Genomic DNA, 26,653 nt, shown 5'->3' with positions numbered 1-26,653 from the left:
ACTTGGGTCATATTTATCCTATACACACACACACACACACACACATGATATGCTGCCAGCTTATGCTTTGGTAAATGCTTACCGCCTTTTACATTACTCGAGGGGAAAGTGTATTGAGTTGCATTTCACCATAAATGAAGCTGTATTGGTACTGGTCATCGCCCTGATTTATCAACCTGTCTTTTGTCTAACCATTACATAACATGCAACTCTCCTCAGGTCAAAACAGGATGCGATATATCCAGCTCCTTTTAAGTGGGCTTTATACCCCTTGGACACTGCCAGTGGGTAGCAATGAGGAAACTCTTCAAACTCTACTTGACAGTTTGCAGGTACACTTAACAATGCATTTACTTTTACAATACATAAAACGTTTATTAAAGCTGTGTGTTATGGTTTAAACACTGAAAAGGATCTTACCATCAGATTTATTAACAGACCAATTCTCTGGTGAGTATATTAGTTTGATTTTTCTTAAGTTAAATACTATTTCCTTTTATCTCATAGTAGCTACAATAAAAGGATAAATGGATTTGAACCATTTATTTACTTCCATCAGACATCTTTTGTCTCCTGCAGGACAGCAAATCAATAGAGAGACAGGCGAACATTTCCAGCCCCACCAGCATCGCTACACCTCTCTCTATGGACACAGCTTACTCGAGTATTTGGCAGGATACGCCTCGTAGTTTTGGGCTGACACCACTTTCTCAGGGAAGCCCTCGAACTCCTTGCCAGTCAGGAACTCCTCTCTCCCAAGACTCCTGCTACTCCAGTCGCCAAACCACTCCCATCCTCCAGGGGGAGCCATCCACCTGCAGTGTTCCCAAACCATGGAAACGTGAGGACTGCTGTCATAAATTGACGAGATATCATGGGAGATGCTGCAAAAACTCCAACTTCTGTTCCATTTTTAAGCGTCTTCAATCACAGCCTCTGCCTTCCCCCTTTACCCAGACACAAACTTCAAAAAGCAGGATGTGGCCTCCCTTGTTGGGCCAGAACATACAATCCTCTGCTTGTAATAACTCAAAGCCTCCATTTCACCTTCCTTCACCTGGTCACGAGTCCAGGGAGGTGGCCATTGTCACCTCCAAAACTTTACATCTGAGCTGTAAATCTCTTGGTGACTCGGGTGTCAATTCTGCAGCAGAGCGACAGGAAGTGGCATCCTCCTCATCTGACTACCGTACATGTGTAAATGTGTGCCCTCCACCTAGTGATGCATCTCCTGGAAGTTCCCATAGAGAGATGGAGAGCTTGGACTCCCGCATTGAAATTTTGCTGAGGAAAAGACAAAGCTCTGACACCTCCTATGCTGATAAGAGTCTGGACACTTCTTTCCACTCTCAGGATCATCCAGATTCACCTTGCCCACATAAATACTCACCTGCCTCAGATTCCTCTCTTTACTTTATTCCAGCAGTCAGTGGAGGCCCCACAAGCAGCCAGCAGATCTCCCACAATAGTCAAGTTGATGTCAGTCCTACTCCTCTCCCTGTAAACGAGGAGGACAAGACAGTCCAAGCTGTTGTTTTACTTCTGAGAAGCTCACAGTTTCCCGCCTCTCTTCACACGGCTATAGAAAAGGGGATTAATACAGAACAACCTTCCTCAGACAAGGATCTGAAAAGACCCTGTTTAACTGTTCCCAAGGTAGTACAAATCCAAACATAGCAGCTGTATATACACATACATACATAATGAATTAAATGTGTGATATATGTGGTAGTAGTATGCTTTAACTATTAAACAATATTTGAAGTTTGAAGTACGGATAAAGACTTCTACTTGGCACTGAGCCATAATAAGTAAGTCATGATTGCTCTCTACTCACAGGAACATCATGTATCAAATGAGGAGGAGAGCCCCAATAACAAACTGTCTGCACCTTTGACCACAGAGGAGATCTCCTCCTTGCCTCTGCCTTCGCCTTTTGCTGCTGTCAATGGCACTTCTCAACATCTTCCCTCCCAACCTCCCACTGCCACTGTGTCTGGACTCACTTGGCCTCCAAACACTCCTTTCACCTTCCCAATTCCTTCTGACATGCCTGCCATTCCACCTTTCCCAATTCGTCTGCCAAATGGCATTATTCCCTTTCCGCCTCCAGGCTGGATCATGTCTGCCAGCCATGTCCCCAGTACCCTCATCCCTCCTCCTCCGCCTTTTCCTCCTCTTCCCACATGTCCCGGACCCCCTCTGCCTCTGATAGCCCCGCCCACTGTTAGACACCTTGTGCACCCCTACCCTTCACATGTGCCACCTGCTGAGCATTTCCACAAGGAGAATTCCCCAAGCTTTGGCAGTGCATCCTTATTGGACAGTGGGCCACTGTTGCCCAGTTTACCTTTACCCCAGCTCAACCCTTTTGTGCCACCACCAGGGTACGTGCCCGTTGAGGAGAATCCTCAAAAGGTCACAGTGAAGAAGGTTTTAGAAGTCATCACAGAGGAGCTGAAGTCCATCATTAAGAGAGACATCACACGTCGATTGGTTGAAGGAGTTGCTTTCATGGCATTTGATGAGTGGTGTGACTGTCAGGAGCGTAAAACCAAAGTGAGTTCACCAAATCCTCCAAAGTAATTGTACTTCTGAAATGGTAAATAAAAAAATAATATGTGAATGTTAGGAAAGATAGATAAATTGTTCACTGCTCTTTGCCCTTTTTTGATCACAATGCATTTTTGAACCCAGTACTCAGTGATATTTGTGTCTTTTCTAAGATTTCAGTGGCTCCCTCAAAATCTGGGTTTGGAGGAGTTGGAGAAAAGGTCAAACAAATGAATCCTCTCAGCCAGATTATTAGCCAACACAAAAAGACTCCATTGGCATCCTTTAAGGTTGCACCACAACCATTTAGCCTCTCATGATAGACAACTGATTTTGACCCGTGAACTATACCACAAATTACTAATGTGTTGGCTGACCTTCTCATTCAGTTAAAAAGGAATGGAGTCCAAGAACCTGTTGCCTCAGATGATCCGGAGGTGGTGTTGTCTTCCCAAGAAAATAATAATAATCTTGAAAATTCCGGTCAGTAGTCTTTATGCTAATCAGGTAACATACACTTTTATTCGCTTCAGTGATCCTATGGATTGTAGTTTGTTCCAATATATATGCTCTCTCCCTGCAAGTTTCAGAACTGGATCAGGGAAGCGATAAAGTACAAGTTACGTGTGAGGAGGCTAAATCAGTTGAAGATACTCGTCCAGCTCTGAAACACAGATATGCAAGACCGCTTGAGTTTGACAGTGATGAGGAGGAGGAGGGGAGCACCCTTGAAGATCAAGAAATGACATCAGACAAAGAAGAGGATACCGAGGTGGGGAATTTTAACCAAATTAAGATTTGTAAATGCTTTGGAGCCCTAAATCATTATTGTAATGTGGTTCCAACAGCATATGTTCCCCCTGTGAACAGGGTATTTGTGTTTTCTTGAGTTGTTAAAATCGGAAACTGACATTACTTGTTGAGCTGAGAACTGACAGCTTCCAAGTCTCACATTTCTTTTCAGACATAATAGCCGACATACTTGAGGTTGACATATACAAGTCAAGTTCTTCAAGAAACTATGCAAATACACTTAATATTCTTATGGATAGATAATTCTGGATTAAATATATACATGAAAATAATAATGAATAAATAAATCAAATACTTCAGCTTATCATAACTGGTTATTTTGGTGCTTCCAGCTGTGTGATATAAATGATGGAAGAGAGAATGCACAAACTGAGGAGCAAATGGAGGATAAAGTCTTCACCATTTCCAGGACTACTGGCATGGGTCGGGTCTTGGATTGTGGTATGTTCAAAGTCATGTCATCATACCCTTATAACTAAACAAAGCACACAAAAAAAAGAAAGAAAAAAAAAGTCTGAACACTTAAATCAACACTGCATATCAATCTTTTTTTTTCTCTCCCCCAAATCAGAGATCCTTTCAGAGGCAGAGAAGAGCTCCTTGGGAGAAAGAGAAGACCTGCCAGACTTCGAAACTTCCGAATTCTACTCCACAGAGAGTACCGAGGACATCTCTTATGATGACCTCAGCTCAGAAGAGGACAAATGCTATTTAGTGATCTCGTCAGAGGAGGAGTTGATGGAGACAGAGGTGTCTGCGTATCCCCTGATCCCCCTCACCCCGGGCACACAGCTGGACCTGGACTCACAAGAGTGGGCTGTGGGGAACTTCTGGGAGGATTGGGACACAACCTTTCAACATGACCCTGGTGATCTGGACCCAGTCTTAGACCCCCTAACCAGCAGACACTGGGACCAACTCCAGCCTCCGTCACCCATGGGTCTTCCAGGTTACATGTCCAGCATCATACATGCCAGACTTGGGTCAATCAAATTTATGTTGTTGGTTTTAGAGCCAGATGAGTAGGTTTAACTGTATCAGATCCTTCCCAATAGTGTCAGGTTAACCTGTAAGTCACAGAGAAGTACATTTTCAGTTGACTTTAAAATACTTTAATTTCTGTCGTTGCCCAAACTCTTATTTGCTAATTGCCGTTTGCCACTCACATTGACCCAGGCCACCTATAGATTTTATAGTGAAACTATCAATTAACATATTTGAAAATACTCAGTATAATGTATCTAAATTATTAATGATATTACTAACAGCTAAGGTTAATAGCCATTAACCAACCTTAACCCTGATGGACCATATTGATCCAAGCAGAACACAAGGATCAAATTTCCAAAATCTAGTTTGGGGGGGGGAGAAATCATGAAAAATATTTGCAAATGCTTTTTGCCCCAATCTGTTGAGAACTTTAAGTGATATGGTATGTGATATGTGTGGGTCTATCTATCGGTCTGTCTGTGGCGGTGGTTGTAATCTTGTGAACATATTGCTGACCATAATTATTATTAATGTATAAAAAGATGCATTTTTAACACATGATTTATAAGGTTTTCTTGTGGTTTGTCACTATATTAGTGGAGCCTGGCTCTGACGTGGACATGGACAGCCTTGAGTGGCAAGTCGGATCCCTGGAGCACACAGAGAATTTAAGGCCCCTCACTCCTACTGGCTTGTTAGCGCACAGCTACTCTGACCTGGTGATAAGAAGCAGACCATCGCCCCCTGCTGCAGAAGAGGTGGAATGGCCACGCACGCAAAGCCAGGAAGGTGTGGCCCAACAGGAGAATGAGGACTATATGGACAAGCTCATGTGCCTCTCTCCAAAAAGCTGCGATTTTGTCCTGCCCTGTGATGAACCCCAAACTTCAGGTCCGGTGTACCAGGATGTGATCAGAGCACCTGCCAAAGAGGAGTCAATTGAATTGGCTCCAGACAGTTCTGTGAATGTTCTGACACCTGGCAGAGACATACTTCTGATAGAGGGATGTACAGCCGTGAGTTCCTCTCCCGCTTGCCCCGTCCCTTGTCCGTCCTGCAGTCTCTACATCAAGACCCCACAGATGCCAAGGAGAGATATTGTCCTCCCTCGGACAACTGGATTTTGTAGGAGGAAGGTACGAACGATGACCGGCTCACAGGGAAGGAACTCTGTCTTCACCCTGCTGTGTGACTGCTTCCTCGGAGGCTCTCCTGATGTTGTGGCCTCCCCCACCAGCCTCTCTGAGTCTTCAACAGAGACTGCGGATGGTAAGGCTGTGAGGGTCAGTACAGGCACAAGAACCAAGCCTTTGCCAGTACAAGAGAATGTCCTGGGTCTCCTGGATGAGGAGAATCAGGGATGGATGAAGAGGTCCTTGTTGAGAAGAGAACAGCGGCGATGGCAGAGAAGGAAGAGGAAGGGGGCACACCAGCGTTCTCAGCATCTGAGATCACCAAGAGGAGCCACTGCTTCCTCCTCTTCTCCTGGTCTTTACAGACATAGATCACCCTGTGAGGAGATGGAAGTCCTCCATTGCATTTGGAAGGAGGGCCTTGATGAGGAAGACGCAAGGCTCCTCCAGCAGGTTACCTCTGAAAGACTGCTACAGCAGGACCACTGTTCTGACTGGTTCAGTGACATCCCCTGGATTCCTCACCCTCATATCGTTTTATATTGACACAATACATTATAAGAGCCAAACACTTTGATTAACAGTATCAGTGAATTGGGTCAGTAATACCCGATGGAGAAGGTATGGCATTGCTACCTGACTGGCTATTTTGTTAGTTGTTTCTTGGTTTATACTTTACTTAATCTTAGAAAATATCATAATGGATATCTAATTTCTGAATGAAACTCTTTAAAATCCTAGCAAAAGCAATTTATTTCCCAGTTTTCATGCTATTTTTGGTCTTATATTAGTTTCTTTATGTTGGGAAACCTTATCAAACCTTATTAATAAATGGTAAAGCAATTGAGAGTTAAATCATGAATGGACTGGCTAAATCATCAGTCAGATTGTGTGTTGGCTTCCTTAACTCCTTATCACTGACCAAAGTCTTGCCAGAGACAAATGAGAGACTTGACACCTGGCAGCAGAGCCATAAGACTGGATCTGCCCGCACTGAGGGTTTCTACAGAATCAGCAGGTGGGATAAGACGCAATACCTCAGCGAATCACGACTGGCTGCAGAGCTTGCATCAACAAGCACTCAGGTATTAAAGGGCTGTGTGGGGATTTTTCTACCCGTTTCAGCATTTAATATGGGATCTTTGTTTCAGCAGGGAATGTGCATCCTAGCATCCCAGATGCTGACCTCTTATCGTGCTGGGTCTGACTTCAGGTCTGAACAGCGCCGCCTCCTGTCCTCATTTAGCTGTGATAGTGACATGGTCAAGTTGAACCAACTCAAGGTAAATTAGCATAGGATTCTTGTTGATGGTATGCACAACAATGTTCTTTATCAATAAGTATTAAGTGCTTTATTCTGAAACTATCTGTAGCAAACTAGGAAAAAATATACATTTGTTTTTATCACCTTAAAGGTAGTGGTGGGGTGACTGGGTTGATCAGTGTTCCAATGCTGAGGTTCATGGTTCAAACCTCGGTGTTGCCTCCGGCTTGTATCGGAGGAGACATGTTGTAGTCTGCAGCCCTCTCCTTGTCGGCAGAGGTGGTGGAACAGCGACCGGAACAGATCAGAAGAGTTGGATAATTGGCCAGATACAATTGGGGAGAAAAAGGGGGAAAATTCAAAACAAAACAAAGAATGCAGATTTTCAAAAAAAATTTTTTTTTGTTTAGTTATTGTTAAATAAGAGGAGTAGCCCATTTTTCCTATTGCCAAATGTTCGATTCTACAATTATGCTGTTCATTTATATTCATGCTTTAGTTTCGCAAGAAGAGGCTCCGATTCTGCCGTAGCCACATCCATGACTGGGGCCTGTTTGCCATGGAGCCAATTGCAGCCGATGAGATGGTGATTGAATATGTGGGCCAGACCATCAGACAGGTGACATGTGGACAAACTTGCACTGAATGACATGATCCTACATGGGCCAGGCAAAGCGAATGTAAATTACCCCACCCTCGCTTAACAAGGGCAAAGCATCTCCTAATTACTCCATTGGAGGTATTCAGTTGCCAACTGCACCAGGCACCTCTCAGATGTATTATCATGCGAATGTGTTGCGGGGTGCCATTGAAAAATGCGAACCACTTTAAAACTGGATAAACTTTTCCAGAAGTAATGTTCACTGCTTGCAGATATGCTTGACTGGATGAAAAAGAAGAAGAAGAAGAAATCGCTCGCAAGAATGCATCTGTCTTTTCTTTTCCACCCCAGGTCATCGCAGACATGCGGGAGAAGCGTTATGAGGATGAAGGCATTGGGAGCAGCTATTTGTTCCGGATCGATCAGGATATAATCATCGATGCTACCAAGTGTGGGAATTTAGCCAGATTTATCAACCACAGCTGCAGTGTAAGTTGGAAACCATTACAGACTGCTGTCTTCAACACCGTTCTCACTATAGACATTAGGTCATTGACAGATGAACTATATTGTAGTCTAGTCTAATCTTTAAGGTATTTCTTCTACTGTCCATTTGCTGTATGTTATTGGTTTACATTTTTAGTAAATGGAATGTATTATAGATTTAAGTTTTCATTATTTCTCAGGTAATGTCTTCAAGATAAATTATTGTACCTCTGGTTTATTTGGGTGGCACGGTGGTGCAGTGGTTAGCGCGCTTGCCTCACAGCAAGTGGGTCCTGGGTTCGAACCCCGGGGTTTTCCAACATTGGGGGTCATCCTGGGTCATCATGTGTGGAGTTTGCATGTTCTCCCTGTGTCTGCGTGGGTTTCCTCCGAGTGCTCCGGTTTCCTCCCACAGTCCAAAGACATGTAGGTCAGGTGAATGGGCCTTACTAAATTGTCCCTAGGTGTGAATATGTGTGTGTGTCGGCCCTATGATGGACTGGCAGCCTGTCCAGGGTGTCTCCCCACCTGCAGCTCAATGACTGCTGGGATAGGCTCCAGCATCCTGGGATCCGAATTCAGATGAGCGGCTTGATGGATGGTTTAATTGGAGACTGAAGCTGAAGGTTTCAGTTTTCCTCACGACAATTAAGTGAATGCGTTTGTTTTGTTTTTCAGCCTAATTGCTATGCAAAGATCATCACCGTGGAGTCCCAGAAAAAGATAGTGATCTACTCCCGGCAGCCAATAAGTGTCAATGAAGAAATCACATATGACTACAAGTTTCCTTTTGAAGATGAGAAGATCCCCTGTTTTTGCGGCGCAGACAGCTGCCGAGGCTCTCTGAACTGAACTCTGGGAAGTGCCATGTTCCGACAACCAGAAAACAAGATGAAGATGACAGTTGCCACAAATTATGAGACAGAAATTTAAAATGTGGTGTGAAGAGTGATTTGTTAATACTGTCTCATGAGCAGTAACTCACGGATGCTCTTTCATGTCAATTTGATGTCCTGGTTCATTAGTGGGATGATGATTTTCAATAAACCAGGTCTGTGATAAACTGTCCTACCAAATCACCTACTCTAGGGACTGGATCAAGCACTAGGAAACTCATCTTGATAACCAAAGGATGATGTATTGTAAATGAGAGCCAAAATGTTTTGCTTGTGTCAAGCTTTTTCCCCCCAGGACATAAATTATTTGCATTGTTAGAAAAAATAAATTGATTTTGAATATGACCGTGTGATGAATTTACTGGCTTTTTTTCACTCGCGCACACACACACACACACACACACACACACACACACACACACACACACACACACACACAGGGAAACATAATATTTAATCACATGCACTTGGATAAAATGCTAAACTGACGTAAGTTACAAAAAATGAAGCATAGAACTGTCAAATAATACAATACAAAAGCAATACCCTTTTTCTGTGGCATCATATCGATATTTTGTTCGTCATTAGTTTTTACTGCTCAAGACAAAAAAGCCTGAACATGACCTGAACTAGTTTTGACTTTGTGGTGTATGCTGCAACAGGTAACCACTCGGGCCTCTCATAAACAATGTCTTTCCAGAACAGAATAATGACTCGTCTGCAACAAAAACACCCGCAATGATCCCTGTTGAGGTGTCTGGAAGGGTCCAAGCTGACGTATCACAATGCTGGATTTACAAGATCTTTGACTCTCCGTTTGGTGTCAGGATAGTCAAATTCCCCCGGGCCTTCTGGTCAACTTCGATGGCTTCAAAAAGGGACTTGAAGTTTCCTGCACCGAAGCCCTGGAGAAAACAACACACTACTAACTACCGGAAACATTGACATACCAGCTTGTTTTTGTTTTCATTTGTTTAAAAAATTTCACATTAAGACATTAACAGTTTCAATATCGTATCTCTATGGCTTTTGTCACCTGGTGGTTGTGTCTCTGAATGATTTCCAAGAACACCGTGGGGCGATCCTGAACCGGCTTGGTGAAGATCTGGAGTAAATAGCCATTGTCATCAAAGTCAACCAAAATCTTCAGCTCCTGGATTTGAGTGGAACGCAGCATCAATAAGACAATATTCAGGTAAAATGATGAGTTCCTGCTGTAAACAATTATCAAGTGTTGCAAGACTTCATGTTTGTTGAATGGCTAAAACAGAATATTAATTCTGAATGCTCATTGTTAGGTTAGATGACATCATCAGTAGTGCAATGGAGCACAGGATTATTTTCAACCTTAATCTCGATGTCTTTATACATCCATGCCCTTTTTTTGGTACTGTAAAGACTGCTGTCCTCCTTTACACTGCCTTGTGATTCTTATTTCCACATCCCCCCTCCCCATTTTCTCCCCAATTTTACCCGGTCAAGTACCCCACTCTTCCGAGCTGTCCCGGTCGCTGCTCCACCCCCTCTGCCGATCCGGGGAGGGCTGCAGACTACCACATGCCTCCTCCAATACATGTGGAGGCGCCAGAGCTTCTTTTCACCTGACAGTGAGGAGTTTCGCCAGAGGGACGTAGCGCGTGGGAGGATCCCACTATTCCCCCAGTTCCCCTTCCCCCCTGAGCCAGGACACATACCCATCCAGCTTCCCACCCGCAGACACGGCCAATTGTGTCTGTAGGAACGCTCGACCAATCCGGAGTTAACACTGGATTTGAATAGGCGCCCCCCGTGTTGATAGGGGCAATGGACTAAACCGCCACGCTACCCGGACGACCTGTGAGTCTTGTTTTTATTCACCCCCCCCCCCCATATTTAGTCGTGATTTTTGTATTGTTGGGGCATTGTACTTGTCACTGTGTCACTTTTTGTCACTTTACTGAGCTGCTTTTAAGGACCAAGATTCCGTTATACGAGCTACAATAACAAGTATCCTATCATATGAATGTATATGATGTTTGTAATGTTCTTGTTTCGTGTTCTCATAGCTCAATAAACATCATCAACGACACAGTCACTGATCTACAGTTCTGTTATGTAACAGATCAAGCTGAAAAGTGTATTTAATCACGTCTTCTCACCTGCAGGACATCCAGGTCCTCCGTTATGTTGACCTTTGAGTGTTTCAGCTTCTCTCTCAGCTGCTCATAGTAGGTGTCTGGCACGCACATGAACTCCATCCCGCGCTCTTTTAGGTTCCGGATCTGCGACAGACGGCATGTCAGATCGGTGTCCGTTTGCTATGTTAACAATGTCTCACCATGAAACGGGAAACTCTGTGGACGTACTGCAGTGATGATATCGGATGTGTTCATGGCAATGTGCTGGACGCCTGGACCGCCGTAGTACTCCACATATTCCTGTTGGTAAAAGAAGTGAGGGCTTCAGGATACCTTTCCTAACATGAAGAAGGTTTGATTTGCCCCAAGCGTGAGTTCATTCAAATTATTCATTCAAATGTTTTGTATGCCTTTATGTAAAGCATTTAGAACTGCCTTTGTGTATGAAATGTGCTATTGTGGTGACCCACATCTATATAACTAGAGACATTCACCTAAGAGGACAGTGTACCTTTAAGGGAAGAGGCGAGGGGTCAGATAATGCACTTCCGCTTCCGGTACACAGAGTTCAGTGTCGTTGTCGAACGTATGACATGCAAAGTTGGAGCTAGTAAACTACCTCGACTACGTCTACTCTCACGTCTCCTGTCTCGTTGTTTTCGAACTCCACACTATATAAATAAACGTGCGTTCCCTTGCCCTGCTTATCCGTTCTCCGTTCATAACGAATGATGCCTTCCGGTGTGGGACTATGGCGGCGTGAACTCACGTTTGCAGCGGCCTCACCCAGTACCGACTATGCAGCGTCTTTGTCCACGTCTGCGTCTAAGTTTGTGTCATCGTGTGAAATTGTTATTTTGATCGCCAATTTTTTTCCATTCACTGGCTAGGAGAGCTGGCGTTGGCTCGGTTGAGGGAGCCTGGTCTGCTGCATCCGGCCCAAGGACCGCGGCCACTGCCCGGAGCTGCGTCCGAACAGGAAACACCGAGGGCTTTCTGACAGGACGCGGAAGCGGGGTAGGCTAAGCTAACTGCTAGCCCATGCAGACCGGCACTTCTGACAGCCATCCCGGCTGGCATTCGTTCTCTGGACGGTGGAGTTTTTGGACTGTGTTGCACTGAATGGACTGTGTTGTTAACTGTTTGTGTTTTTTTTAACTTTTTTTTTGTTGCTTTGTTCTCTCTGTTTTTGTACGTTTTGGTGGTGTCGTTTTAGGAAATTTTGGATATGTGTTTTTATCTTTCATGTTGCACTGCTGTAGGCTGGGAGAAATTAAATTTCGTTTCTTTTGTGTACGCAAGTACATGATTGAAATGACAATAAATTGTTCCTGATTCCTTATAATTCCCTAAATATTAACTGCATTGACAGCTTCTACTCAATATGCCTAGGTATGAACTATTTACAATAAGTACATTGTAAAAAGGCCTTTATTAATTCACAATGAAGCTCGTTGATGATATTGTAAGTAGCAGAGCTTGGCCTTGTTGAAAGTGAACACAAAAATGAACATACCTTGATCTGAGACTTGCGTTTCCCAATGGCCGGCTCATTGATGGGCATTTTCACCGTCTCCTCATAGTTTGCCACTACAATGGAGCGCAGGGCACTGAACTCAGTCTGCATCTGCTTGTCATCCACCGACCAGAAGCGATGGAAAAGAAGGTTCCTCTGGTACCTGTGATGTCAGGAACCAGAGGTCAACAGCTGGAATCGGAGTTAAGTCAAAAAACAAAAATTCTATAATTGTTACAAAAAACAAGGTCTAAATAACCTGTTGTAGTGTTAGCATGGATGTTGCATTTAAACTTTTCACTTAAATCTGGCTGGTTTCCAGGTTGGTTAAGTTCAGTTCAACTATGGTGTTGATTTGAACTTAACTTACTGATTCACTGAAATGCTGTTTAATTGTTTCCATGCCTGGAGATACCTTGACTGGAATCTCACAATTAAATTTGCTCAATTGTATGTCTTTCAAAATATGAGCTGATCTGAGCTACAACCCTCTCCCCTTGATCACCCAATGAACTGGCTCATTTGAGTTACGGCCTTGCTCCGCCTTTCTTGCCTGCCTATACCAGATCCAGATGTGCAAGGCCCTTGGAATCTCAATGGTAAAAATGCAAAGTCATTGGGGTACCTGACTCATGCCATAATGTCTGAGTTACACAACAGCCAAACACCCCCTAACCCTTCCCCCAAATAACCCACTCCCCACAAATTCGGTCTGTCTTGAGCAATGCGGTTACAGTGACGTGTCTGTTAACGCTTGTCAGTGAGGACATTGTTCAAGGAATGCTCATTTTTTTTTGGCCGGACTTTTATGTAGAAATGCAGAGGTGTGTTACCATTCGACCACAGGAACCATCTCATCATCTGATTGGTTCCCCACAATATGGTCAATAAAGTTTAGTTTTCCACTTGGCCTGCAAAGAAATTATAATGCAAAATCCTGAAAAGGCAAAACCCACTAGTGTAACATCTATAGCCATTGTAATGCTAGACATCAGCTTGGGTTGAAATAACAGGAATTTTTCATTGCCACCACAATTTGTATAACTGCACCAAAATAAATTTTCTACACTCACAGCTTGGCCAAGAAAGGGTCCCGGTAGAGGGGAGGATGGAAACCTGGGAGAAACAGCCCGTTGTATTCTGTCCTCTCTACAAATGTATGCGTGGTGTCCCCATACTGTGGCAAGCAGAATGAAAACATACATTAAAAAAAAAAAACTTTTCTGCTCAGACACTTGGTTGTACATTTCCAACATTAGCTCACTCTGAGCAGCATGAACATTCCCTGTGTAAGTAAAAGTATTTTGCAAACTTGGGATTCACATTCACATCCTACCGTTTGAAGAACAGCCAGTTTGAGGCGACCATATTTGTCCTCCATCGTGTATGGCTCCTTTATAATAACAGCACCTCTCTCAAGGGCTTTCTGCAGAGTGGATAAATGTGCATGAACTCTGGACATATACTGTTATAGTAAACAATCAATTTATGCCAACTAAGGAAAACCTAAAAGGTAATATGCACTTCAAAAAATATCTGACAACACCTTGGAATTAAGTCTGGTTGGTTACCTGCACTAGGAAATCACAGTCCTCCACTGTAAACGCAATGTCCTTCACCCCATCTCCATGTTTGATCAAATGTTCCCCCATTTCTGATGACAAGACATTATTGACTCATTATTGGAATCAATGATGAATAAATTCACTGCCTTGCCAAAAAAAAAGTAACCTTATATATTCCCGTTCCTGTGGCTGGAAATGTTTCATATGACAACTGTATTTCTCAGATTTTTCAGAGAAAAAAGGGGATATTGGCTGTTTTTTGTTTTTTGTTTTTTACAGTGGAAAAGAGTTTTGAAAGAAACCTCCAAGTCAGTGTCTATGGTGCCATACCTTTGTTTCCAGGATTCAGGGCAGATGAGAAAACATAAATTATCTGCAAAAGACAAAAGTTATTCACATTAATTTCATTGCAACTTACTATCATCATTATTATTGCAGCATTTCAACGTTAACTGAGATGTAATAGACTCACATTACATAGTATAGAGATGAACTAGTGGCCCCATATACCCGTTCTTTGACAGCCTCCTTTAAAGTTCCCCTTATAGTGACTGCTAAACACCAGTACAGAATTCTTTTATTCATGTTTAAATGCACCGAGAACTCACTGAAGTTTATTTACCTTCCCTTGTTTGACCGCATGAGACACGACGTCTCGACTACCTGTCTCCAAGCCTTGATACGCTAAAGGCTCGAACCCCAGCTTGTTACAGTAGTATGATGCAGCCTGTCCAGGTGAAAGACAGTGTGTTTTAGTGGGGATGTTAGAGCAACGTATCTCATCAGTCTACTGTACAACATGGCTTGTTACATCTTCACATTGCGATGAAAATAGTGAGAACAGCACAAGATGGGGTCGAGTTGTACGGTAGCTTTCCCTGCTGGTGATGAAATGTGAGAATGGGGTCGGATGGAGGTGAATTTAGATTTCCATAAGGAGGAGGGTGGTGTTGGTCTGGGGGTTTACATCATAATCAGAATCATGTTTATTGGCCATGTAGGTTTGCACTACATGAAATTTGACTCCGGTTTCATGGCTCTCTCTGTGTACATAACATAGAATAACAACACTACAACACAACAATCTTCAGATACATACACAAGGATTAACTATACACAGGCGAAATAAGAGGTGATAAAGTGCAATGGTGCAGAGAATATATCAGAGATGCTGAAAATAGATGTTAGCAGGTTACTTACATACATGCCTGAGGTAGATGTACATGATAGAGTGTACCAGTATACATACAATGTACAGTATATGCAAAATGGTTGGATTTATTTGACAATGTTAAGCATTTACATGCTAATTGGGGAACCAATAGCCACCCTGATGCAAAAATAGCTAACTCCTCCATCTAGAAGAATGTGCTGGACATATGCTCCAGTGTGCCCTGAATGGAGGACAGAGCATGGTTATCGATTATCATACCTGTTTAGCGTTTCCAACCCAGAAGGTGACGTGATCAAAGCAGATGAACCTGCCCTGCTCATGCTTAATACAGAAAAAAAAGAAAAAGGGGGAAAAAAGTTTGGGGTGCGTCAAACTCGGATGATTGATGGAATCTCAGGGCATTTCATCTGTGCAGTACTTGAATTCAGGACATGTTGGTGAAAAAGAAAACATTTAAACTGCGATCCATATAAAAGCTGTACTAGTTCAGACAATAGGACATGTCTTAGCATTGTGGTGTCCCCCCCCCCACTCAATATCCATCCCTTAACTAATTGCAATATCACTTGGAAACCACTTTCACATATTAAGTAGCACAAGCCTTACCTTTTCCCCCTTGTCAGTGTATGTTGTCTGGAAAAACAAAAAACAACAGAATAATTACATGACACATGCCGGTGTTACAGTTTTGCATATGCACCACAATAAGTAATGTGGGAAGTGTGACCGCCTCTGCAGGGTATTAGTAACTTGCAATGGAAAGTAATTTATTAATCAGTATTTACTCACCATCTTGCTCCTATTGACTGCTTGCTCCTGTTGACTGCTTGCTCCTGTTGACGCTGTTTGAATGGAGTCTGCAAGTCCAGAATTTAAACCATCAGGGTGAAAGTTTCAACTCCACGCCTACCGGTGTGGCCCTGATGGATGTGGAGTGGGTGGAACTTTGGGGGATACTTGTGTTACTTAAGGATTACTTACTATAAACATGTCAAAATAATATGACCACTTTGATCATGTTCCCTGTGAAGGGATCAGTTCAGTCTCATACATATGCTTTGTAGGGCATGTTGTCATGTCTTTATGATAATAGCAAACAATTGAGAGGAGAGAAAAACATCCTGCATTTTTTTTTTTAGAAAAATGCCATATGTTAGCATTTAGTCTCGAGAGGAGGCTCACTCATGCAAGATTCTCATTGGTTGATGGCCGTGGGCAAAGTCAACCCTGACTTACCTCCTCCCCTCAACCCAACAAATCCCCATGTTGTTCAAAATTGTTATAACTCATCGTTATTAATGCAATTATAGCCATTGCTATTTAAACATTTGCAGCAGCGCGTGTGTGTGTGGTGGTGGTGGGGGGGGGGTTGATATCATACAGTGCATCCAGAACGTATTCACACCCCTTCACTTTCCCCACATTTTGTTATGTTACAGCCTTATTCCAAAATGGATTAAATTCCTTTTTTTTCCTCATCAATCTTCACACAATACCCCATAATGACAAAGTGAAAAAGGTTTTGTAGAAATTTTTGCAAATTTATTAAAAATAAAAAACTGAAATATTGCATGTACATAAGTATTCACACCCTTTACTCAGTACTTGGTTGAGGCACCCTTGGCAGTGATTACATCCTCAAGTCTTCTCGGGTATGAAGCTATTAGCTTGGCACACCTATATTTGGGGTATTTCTCCCATTCTTCTCTGCAGATCCTCTCAAGCTCTGTAAGGTTAGATGGGGAGCGTCGCTGCACGGCTATTTTCAGGTCTTTCCAGAGATGTTCAATGGGGTTCAAGTCTGGGCTCTGGCTGGACCACTCAAGGACATTCACAGACTTGTCCCGAAGCCACTCCTTCGTTGTCTTGTCTGTGTGCGTAGGGTCGTTGTCGTGTTGAAAGGTAAACCTATGCCCCAGTCTGAGGTCCTGAGCGCTCTGGAGCAGGTTTTCATCAAGGATCTCTCTGTACTTTGCTCCATTCATCTTTCCCTCGATCCTGACTAGTCTCCCAGTTCCTGTCGCTGAAGAACATCCCCACAGCATGATGCTGTCACCACCATGCTTCACTGTGGGGATGGTATTAGCAAGGTGATGAGAGGTGCCTGGTTTCCTCCAGACGTGACGTTTGGCATTCAGGCCAAAGAGTTCAATCTTGGTTTCATCTGACCAGCGAATCTTGTTTCTCATGGTCTGAGAGTCCTTTAGGTGCTTTCTGGCAAACTCCAAGCGGACTGTCATGTGCCTTTTACTGAGCAGAGGCTTCTATCTGGCCACTCTACCATAAAGGTCTGATTGGTGGAGTGCTGCAGAGATGGTTGTCCTTCTTGAAGGTTCTCCCATCTCCACAGAGGAACGCTGGAGCTCTGTCAGAGTGACCATCGGGTTCTTGGTCACCTCCCTGACCAAGGCCCTCCTCCCCCGATTGCTCAGTTTGGCTGGGTGGCCAGCTCTAGGAAGAGTCCTGGTGGATCCAAACTTCTTCCATTTACGAATGATGGAAACCACCGTGCTCTTCGGGACCTTCAAAGCTGTAGACATTTTTTTGTACCCTTCCACAGATCTGTGCATCTATACAATCCTGTCTCGGAGGTCCACAGACAATTCCTTTGACTTCATGGCTTGGTTTCTGCTCTGACATGCACTGTCAACAGTGGGACCTTATATATACAGGTGTGTGCCTTTCCAAATCATGTCCAATCAATTGAATTTACTACAGGTGGACTCCAATCAAGATGTAGAAACATCTCAAGGATGATCAGTGGAAACAGGATGAACCTGAGCTCCATTTTGAGTGCCATAGCAAAGGGTGTGAATACTTATGTACATGCAATATTTCAGTTTTTTATTTTTAATAAATTCACAAAAATTTCTACAAAACCTTTTTCACTTTGTCATTATGGGGTATTGTGTGTAGACTGATGAGAAAAAAAAGGAATTTAATCCATTTTGGAATAAGGCTGTAACATAACAAAATGTGGGGAATGTGAAGGGGTGTGAATACTTTCCGGATGCACTGTATATTTGCAGACGGTTCTCAATTTATACAATAAATGTAATGAAGGCTGGAATGGGAGGATTGAGAAGGTGGTCGAATTTTTCAATATCATATTGTAAGTCTGTCAACGTATTAAAAGTTTAAGAAATGTTGGAAAAATTGTTTTCACTCAGGTTAAACAACAAGAAAATAATTTTGTAAATGCAGCCGACGTGCAGCATCTTCAAACATCCTCCGTTTTAAGAATACAGAGTTGATTTTATTTGTCATAGCTTCATTAAGGCTGCTCCCTATTGTGCATTTAGTTTCATGTCTGGAGAACACGAGCCTCAAAATTTCAAACTGAAAGCGCTGCTAACATCTCATGTAATGTCAAAGATGTTTTCTTTTTTTTAATCTTTCTATGGAAAGCGACCAATCACTTGTAGAGCATGGCACAGCTCTTGCTAGGTTTGGGTAAGGTTTTAACTGGGGCCACCAAAATTAAAATATGTGAACTCGTGGTACCATAAGGTTTTTGAAAAGAAAACCTTCACTCAGTGTTGGATGATGTAGAATATACAGTGGCTTGCAAAAGTATTCATGCCCCTTGAACTTTTCCACATTTTGTCACGTTACGACCACAAACATAATTATATTTTATTGGAATTTTATGTGAAAGACCAACACAAAGTGGCACACAATTGTGAAGTACAAAGAAAATTATACATGATTTTAAATTTTTTTACAAATAAAAAACTGAAAAGTGTGGTGTGTAAAAGTATTCAGCCCCCTTTTCTCTGAGTGCAACCAATTGCCTTCAGAAGTTGCCTGATGATTGCTGAATGATCGAATGTTGACCTACTGACTAAATAGAGTCAACCTGTGTGTAATCTAATCTCAGTACAAATACAGCTGTTCTGTGACGGCCTCAGAGGTTTGTTAAGAGAATTTTGGGGAGCAAACAGCATCATGAAGTCCAAGGAACACACCAGACAGGTCAGGGATAAAGTTGTGGAGAAGTTTAAAGCAGGGTTAGGCTATAAAAAGATTTCCCAAGCTTTGAACATCTCACAGAGCACTGTTCAATCCATCATCCGGAAATGGAAAGAGTATGGCACAACTGCAAACCTACCAAGACACGGCCATCCACCTAAACTTACAGGCTGAACAAGGAGAGCACTGATCAGAGATGCAGCCAAGAGGCCCATGGTGACTCTGGACGAACTGCAGAGATCCACAGCTTAGGTGGGGGAATCTGTCCACAGGACAACTATTGGTCGTGCACTGCACAAATCTGGCCTTTATGGAAGAGTGACAAGAAGAAAGCCATTGTTAAAAGAAAACCATAAGAAGTCCCGTTTGCAGTTTGCCAGAAGCCATGTGGGAGACACAGCCAACATGTGGAAGAAGGTGCTCTGGTCATATGAGACCAAAATTGAACTTTTTGGCCTAAATGCAAAACGCTATGTGTGGCGGAAAACTAACACTGCACATCACTCTGAACACACCATCCCCATTGTCAAACATGGTGGTGGCAGCATTATGCTCTGGGGATGCGTCTCTTCAGCAGGGACAGGGAAGATGGTCAGAGTTGATGGGAAGATAGATGGAGCCAAATACAGGGCAATCTTGGAAGAAAACCTGTTGGAGTCTGCAAAAGACTTGAGACTGGGGCGGAGGTTCACCTTCCAGCAGGACAATGACCCTAAACATAAAGCCAGGGCTACAATGGATTGGTTTAAAACAAAACATATTCATGTGTTAGAATGGCCCAGTCAAAGTCCAGACCTAAAACCAATTGAGAATCTGTGGCAAGATCTGAAAACTGCCGTTCACAAACGTTCTCCATCTAATCTGACTGAGCTTGAGCTGTTTTGCAAAGAAGAATGGGCAAACATTTCAGTCTCTAGATGTGCAAAGCTGGTAGAGACATACCCCAAAAGACTTGCAGCTGTAGTTGCAGCAAAAGGCAGTTCCACAAAGTATTGACTCAGGGGGGCTGAATACTTTTGCACACTGCACTTTTCAGTTTTTTATTTGTAAAAAAATTTTAAAATCATGTATAATTGTCTTTGTACTTCACAATTGTGTGCCACTTTGTGTTGGTCTTTCACATAAAATTCCAATAAAATATATTTATGTTTGTGGTCGAAACGTGACAAAATGTGGAAAAGTTCAAGGGGTATGAATACTTTTGCAAGCACTGTACCTGACAACAATTATCTGCATCAAACAGTGTTGTAGTCAAGTCACTAAACCTCGAGTCCGAGTCCCCAAAGAAGAGTCTGAGTCGAGTCCGAATCAAGTCCCCATTACCTGAGTCCGAGCCCGAGTCATCAAGGTTGAGTCTGAGCCGAGTTCCAAGATGGGCTCCAGTGCTCCATTCTGGCACCGTAAAAAAGCTGACATACAAATAATTATTATAATCAAAAATTAATATAGCTATCAACATCTTATGTCAAATTATTAGGGCCTATTAAAAAAAACTAACAAAGAAACAAAAAAGGTCTATCAATTAACAAGTCCGAGTCCTCATCTCCAACTTCCGAGTCCGAATGCAGTCAATGCTCGAGTCCAAGTCCAAGTCCGAGTCATCAGTGCTCAAGTCCAAGTCGAGTCACGAGTCCTGAAAATCAGGTCTTGAGTCGGACTCGAGTTCGAGTCCTGGACTCGAGTACTACAACACTGGCATCAAACAGATAGAAACGGAGCTTATTCCAAAATAAATTGACTTTAACAAAATTGAAAAATACAATCGTTATGTATGTACGCATGGGTGACATTTGGGTCCCAAAACTGGGGGCGCAAAGATTTTTTTTAATCACGTAATTTACGAATGTAAAAAGTACAACTAGTGTCTAATAAACAAAACGTGCGGTTTCAATGTAAACATTTTTATTTTAAATAAGTGACAAAACTTAAACATATTTAAGCTTTCAGAGCGCCCATGTCGTTCTCCTTGAATCGGTCTTTGATTTCACTTATTGTCTTGTCCAAGCCTTTGTTGTGCATTTCTTTGTAATGCACAACATGCCACAACTGCGGGGGGGGGGGGGGGAGTGGTCGTTGGGGTCTCATGGCCTGCACCGTTTCAGTCGTGGAAGACACCAGGTCCTTAACAGTTGCAGAGTTAAGGCTGGGTGACTGCAGTGCTTTGGACAGCACATTGCATGGCGTGCGAGCTCATCGCATCAGCAGGCAGGGGAACAGCAAGTGGAAGCTTGTGATTGCTGTCATCAGTGTGTTTGCTTGGCCACCCACGCGCACGTCATTCTCCGAAATGTCATTCAAAGTGTCCACAATTGCCTCAAAATGATCCCTCTGAGTGCTTCGGCACGGCAGCGCCATCTGGTGTCACTGAGAGATTTCTACATTTTAGCTTGGCCAAAAAAAAAGTCTGTCCCGCTGCATAGACTCAAAAATGGCATGACTTTTAGCTGACCCTTTGATAAAGGTTGTGGAGTGAAGACACGTTTGTCAACACGTGTCTGACTACCGGAACACTGCGACACACACCAACAACGCAGAGATGTAGGATATGCGCATGTCAGTGAATGGACATGGCAAGAGGGGGATCCTTCTGAATACGCAAGCCCCTCACATGTTTGCCGCACTGGGCCCTCAGATCGTCTAAATCGAGACCAAAGCTCTCCACTGTGTTTTTCAAGAGCAATGCCAATGTCTCACCGTGTGTTTTGTCTGTGTGGTAGAAACCGACAAACGATTCATGCACTGCAAAGTCACTGTCGACATGCCTCAGTACAACTGCCACCTGCTCATGTCGGCTGACGTCCTGTGTTTCATCCGCCATCACGGCAAAACTGCCCGCATCTCGCACACGTTGTGTGATGTCACTTTTGATCTGGTTAGACATTATGGAGATTAACCCACTCTGGTGTGTGCAATGCACATAATTGTAGGGCCTCTCCCGGTTTTTGAAAAAATGCTGGATGAGAGGACAGTCACTCGCTCTTAGTTCCATCAGCTCTAAAAAAGTCCCCCATTGGAGGAGCCCTCTGCTTCATCATGGCCACGGAGACCGATACCGGCGCGACAACAGAACAGCAAACACTCGCACACTTTTTTCAGGTACTGTCTTATTTTCATCCACTTGCTTGCTATGTTCTGTACTGATTTGGGAAGCAACGCTGCCAGTTTTTAATGAATTTATGTAAGCGGTCAGCTTCGTAGCTGCTGAAATGTGTGCATTGAATTTTTAATGGTCGCCGAATTTTTCCAACGCCTTCTTCCATTTCCAAATCCTACCGTTCGAGGCGTTTCTTCTATGTTGTGGCCAGCAGTGCTAAATGCGCGGCATGAGTAACAGGATGCCCGATCAGCGGCGGGGCTGTGCTCAAGCCACGGGTAGGTAATATACCATTCTTTTCGAAATCGTCTCCCTCCTGTTGCTGGGAATAACAGAATAGGTTGGTGGGGCCGTTCTCCATCATCGTCCTGACACGATTCTTCATTTTCGTTCTCTTCAGCCCTATTGATTTTTGTTCTCTTCGTAAAATAACTTAATAACGTGTTCACGCGTTTGGATATTTTCAATTACCCTCCCATAGCTAGCTAACATGGTTCGCTTCAGATCGTTACATTGCCCCCAGCGGCTCGTAGGAGTAATTACAGCAAATTGTATTTGTATATTTTTCAATAACGTTATGTGATATGTTATTTTAATTATTTTTTTGTGAGTTGCCCCCCGTAATGTCGCCCATGTATGTATGTATGTATGTATGTATGTATGTATGTATGTATGTATGTATGTATTGTTGCGAATTCGGGGGGGGGGGGGGACCACAGGAACTGCCGCAGCCGGGACGCGAACCCGTAGCGGTTAGCGTCGACTGGTTAGCCTATTCGCCCGCGGTGCGGGACCTACGGGTTCGCGTCCCGGCTGCGGTAGTTCCGGTGGTTGCCCCCCGATTTCTCTACTGTATGTATGTATGTATGTATGTATGCATGCATGCATGCATGCATGCATGCATGTATAATAATAATAAATCAAACTTATATAGCGCTTTTCTAACCCTCAAAGTCACTTTACAATAAACGGCGGTGGAAAAAAGACAACATATAAACATAACACAGACATACAGGGGTGGATAGGAAGGGGGGCTACGAGAAGTATGTGTGCGTGCGTGCGTCCGTGGGCGCATGTATATGTATGCGTGTGTGTGTGTGCATGTATGTGTACGTATATGTACATATTGTAACGTGCATGGATAAGAAGACACGCTGGCCGCTGGCTCGACGGTCTGACCCTTTAGTCTAGCGGTTAGCGATGTCTCCTGCGGTGCGGGCGATACGGATTCGCTTCCCGGCCGCGGCAGTTCCTGTGGTTGCGTTGTTCCCCGAATTCGCTACAGTTTGTTTGTATTTATACATGCATGTCTGCAGTCTTATGTCTCTTAGTCGTTTTCTGGCTTGGAGCATTTGACAGTATTAGGTCACACATATCTCTAAAGGCCTCATGGCACTTTTAAACTGTTATATCGACATAGTGGCAATCAAATAGATAATTTTTGTTCAGGTTTTATGTTTGATTTGTGGTTTTTCGTTCTAGTGTAACCTGTTTTCAGTGAAGGGTGGCAACACAGATTTAGAAGAAAGCTTATATCACCATTCACATTGCAGGGACAGGGTGATACCTCTAATGAGTATTTCACACCTGCCCCTCAATGCTCCCTTTGTGGCCATCCCAGAAGGTCTTTGTTGTTCTTACTGTTGCTATGAGGCTTTCTGTTGTCAGTAGCTGCAAAGTGCACCCGTATTCAGATGAAGCCACGCAGCAGGCTGACTAGATAACTGCAATGAACATAAAAGGAAAACAGTTAATAGGGTGGAACTGGTGGGCTTCATCTTTCAGTCATTTCATAACCCCATATCAGTCAATGGATATTATTTAGGTAAAGTGCTTTACCAACAGTACCAGTAAATAATACGCTTTTTCTTTATCTATACAGCACCTCTCATGCATGAAATGCATCTCTGGGCGCTTTTACATGAGAAAGCAGCAAATTAAAACAATCAGACAAATAAATATAACAAAGTCAGTTTAAATCTCAGCAAAGAATCAGCAATTCTTTCCTACTTTTGAACAGGAAAAATACCGCCTGCAAAAAAAAAATCAGATTTATGTTTCAACGGCTTTCAACAACTGGTTTGAGGTTTCAAGCGCTAGTTTGCATTGTTGTTATCATACCAGAATGTTTTTAAATGCCCCCCTTGTGAATCACCTGGGTAAGCTGAATCTCACCAAATACATTGCACAATACCCCTGTTAGCAAGCATCCTTGGAGAGGAACACCTCAGAGAACTGTGTCCCTCCCACACAACAGTCCCTCACATAATCACACAGGCTCAGTTCAAGGAAACAGGACCATAGCAAAGACGTGAGGGGAAAATGAGTAAATTGTCCTCTGACACGCAGACAGAAATAATGGTGAACGGTGTCAGGCAGGAAGGACCGGACGAGGGAACGGAGACCGCTGTCGAGACATCAGAATTATCCCAGTCAGCAGAAGAGCCGATCCCCTCCATCAGGCTTAATGACAACAGTACTGAGGACAGAAATCCTGCAGACAGTAGGACACAAGCAAAGATGCAGTCCATTTTTCAACAGGTTCGCAACCAGATCAGATCACAGGTGGACACGAATGCCCCGAAGAGCAGCATGCTGGACTTGGTGCAGAAGGTCGTCAAAGGCCGAGAATTGGAGGCAGCATCTGTAAGCAGTGAACCGGACGGCAGCTGCAGTGGCCATGAAGCGATGAAAGCAGCGGACTCGCTGATGACTGCGTGCAATGGTGAGACGGATCCGCGGAGGGAGGAAAAGGAGTTTGCGGCCAGGGAAAAGGCGTTAAGGGATGAGTTTAAAGAGCAAATTTCTCAACTGCGCAAAGAGATGCAGGCTTACACTGACCAGGCTCTGAGGGATATGGAATCTAGGATGCAGTCTCACAGCCTACGACAGGCACAACCCAGAGAGCACCTGCAGAGCAAAGGACCAGATAAGAAACAGAAGGCATCAGCTGCTCCCCCGCTGTCTTCCAGAAAAAACAGAACTCTGACCCAAACCATGACGACTATCATTCCAAAGAGGTGCACCCCGGTCATCATCAGCCCCCGGGCCAAATCAGAGACACTGAGCTCCTCAAAGGTCGGCAGCTCTCAACTTTTGCTAAAGGGACCAGATTTCTCCGTGTTCACCTCCTCGACAAACAAGCAGAGACGCACGTATCTCCCCCCAGCTTGCCCCCCACTCCATCACCACCAAAAGCTTGTCCGGACAAAGGCCCATTGAGGAGTCGATTTTTTTGGGGGGGGTCTCCCCCCCCTTTTTTCTCCCCAATTGTACCCGTCCAATTACCCCACTCTTCTGAGCCGTCCCGATTTCTGCTTTACCTACTCTGCCGATCCAGGGAGGGCTGCAGACTACTGTCGCCAGCAACTTCTTTTCACCTGACAGTGAGGAGCTTCGCCAGGGGGACGCAGCGCATGGGAGGATCACGCTATTTCCGCCAGTCCCCCCCGAACAGACGCCCCGACCGACCAGAGGGGGCGCTAGTGCAGCGACCAGGACACATACCCACATCCGGCTTCCCACCCGCAGACACGGCCAATTGTGTCTGTAGGGACGCCCGACCAAGCCAGCGGTAACACGGGGATTCAAACCTGCGATCTCTGTGTTGGTAGGCAACGGAATACACCGCTACGCTACCCGGACGCCCGAGGAGTTGAACTTTTGGACCTGGAAAACAACCCAGCGGGAAATGTCGGTAATTATTGACAAAGAGAAAAAACTGACGAAAAAAAAGAACAATTGACAAAAAACTGTTATCATTAACCTTCATTTAAATTTGCACGTGCATAATTTTGTATTTGCGGTGGAACAAGATGTCACTCTCGCTGGTAGTCCATGTATGCATGGAGCATAGTGTATAAAATAGTTCTCATTTCCTTGGCAAGTTAAAACAAAGCGAGAGCCTACTTGCTAACAGTTAAACAGTACACTCATCGTTAAAAGGTCTGTAACCAGAGAATAATCATCAAAACTTCATTAACCGGGGGACCTTTAGGGAAGTTTAAGAAAAAGGGAGAAAAGAGGTATTTACAAGATGAAGTCAGATGTGCTAAAAAAAAAGCACTGTTATGTTTGATACTTGGCACTGCAGCATCTCTCTCTCTCTCTCTCTCTCTCTCTCTCTCTCTCTCTCTCTCTCTCTCTCTCTCTCTCTCTCTCTCTCTCTCTCTCTCACACACACACACACACACACACACACACAATGAAGGGTGAATACAAGTCATTATTAGAATGTACTACTGCTAGCATTTTGAAGCATTTTTACACTATGATGATGCCATTGATCCTTGGTCCCAGTGAAAAAACGGTTTTTTGGGGGTAATTGTGCATACTGACCTCTAGATGGCAGCAGTTAGCTCACTGCTGCCATCTGCGAGTCCACAGCAAACCATTTTGTTATCAATCCATAAATGCTTTTAACCTCAACGTGAAATTATGTTTGCTCGGGATTTTACCATTTCACCGTGTAAGTAGAAA

General features: G+C 43.7%; 1 protein-coding gene across 1 annotated transcript; it reads right to left on the bottom strand.

The window, feature by feature from the left end:
* Nucleotides 1–9,530: 9,530 nt before the first annotated feature.
* On the bottom strand, nt 9,531–21,435 carry hpdb (4-hydroxyphenylpyruvate dioxygenase b). The gene is made up of 14 exons (XM_056279640.1): nt 21,349–21,435; nt 15,715–15,741; nt 15,367–15,429; nt 14,557–14,661; nt 14,265–14,307; nt 13,941–14,023; nt 13,706–13,795; nt 13,443–13,546; nt 13,203–13,280; nt 12,370–12,532; nt 11,082–11,153; nt 10,875–10,997; nt 9,773–9,889; nt 9,531–9,641 (listed from the first exon to the last, which is right to left on the bottom strand). Exons 1-14 carry the CDS (start codon nt 21,433–21,435, stop codon nt 9,531–9,533), a joined length of 1,266 nt encoding a protein of 421 aa, XP_056135615.1.
* Nucleotides 21,436–26,653: the final 5,218 nt, after the last annotated feature.

This window comes from Lampris incognitus, chromosome 1, assembly GCF_029633865.1.
Source record: "Lampris incognitus isolate fLamInc1 chromosome 1, fLamInc1.hap2, whole genome shotgun sequence".
NCBI classification, from domain to species: domain Eukaryota; kingdom Metazoa; phylum Chordata; class Actinopteri; order Lampriformes; family Lampridae; genus Lampris; species Lampris incognitus.
The sequence above is the reverse complement of the archived record's forward strand: the minus strand, read 5'-3'. Positions and strand labels throughout refer to the sequence as shown.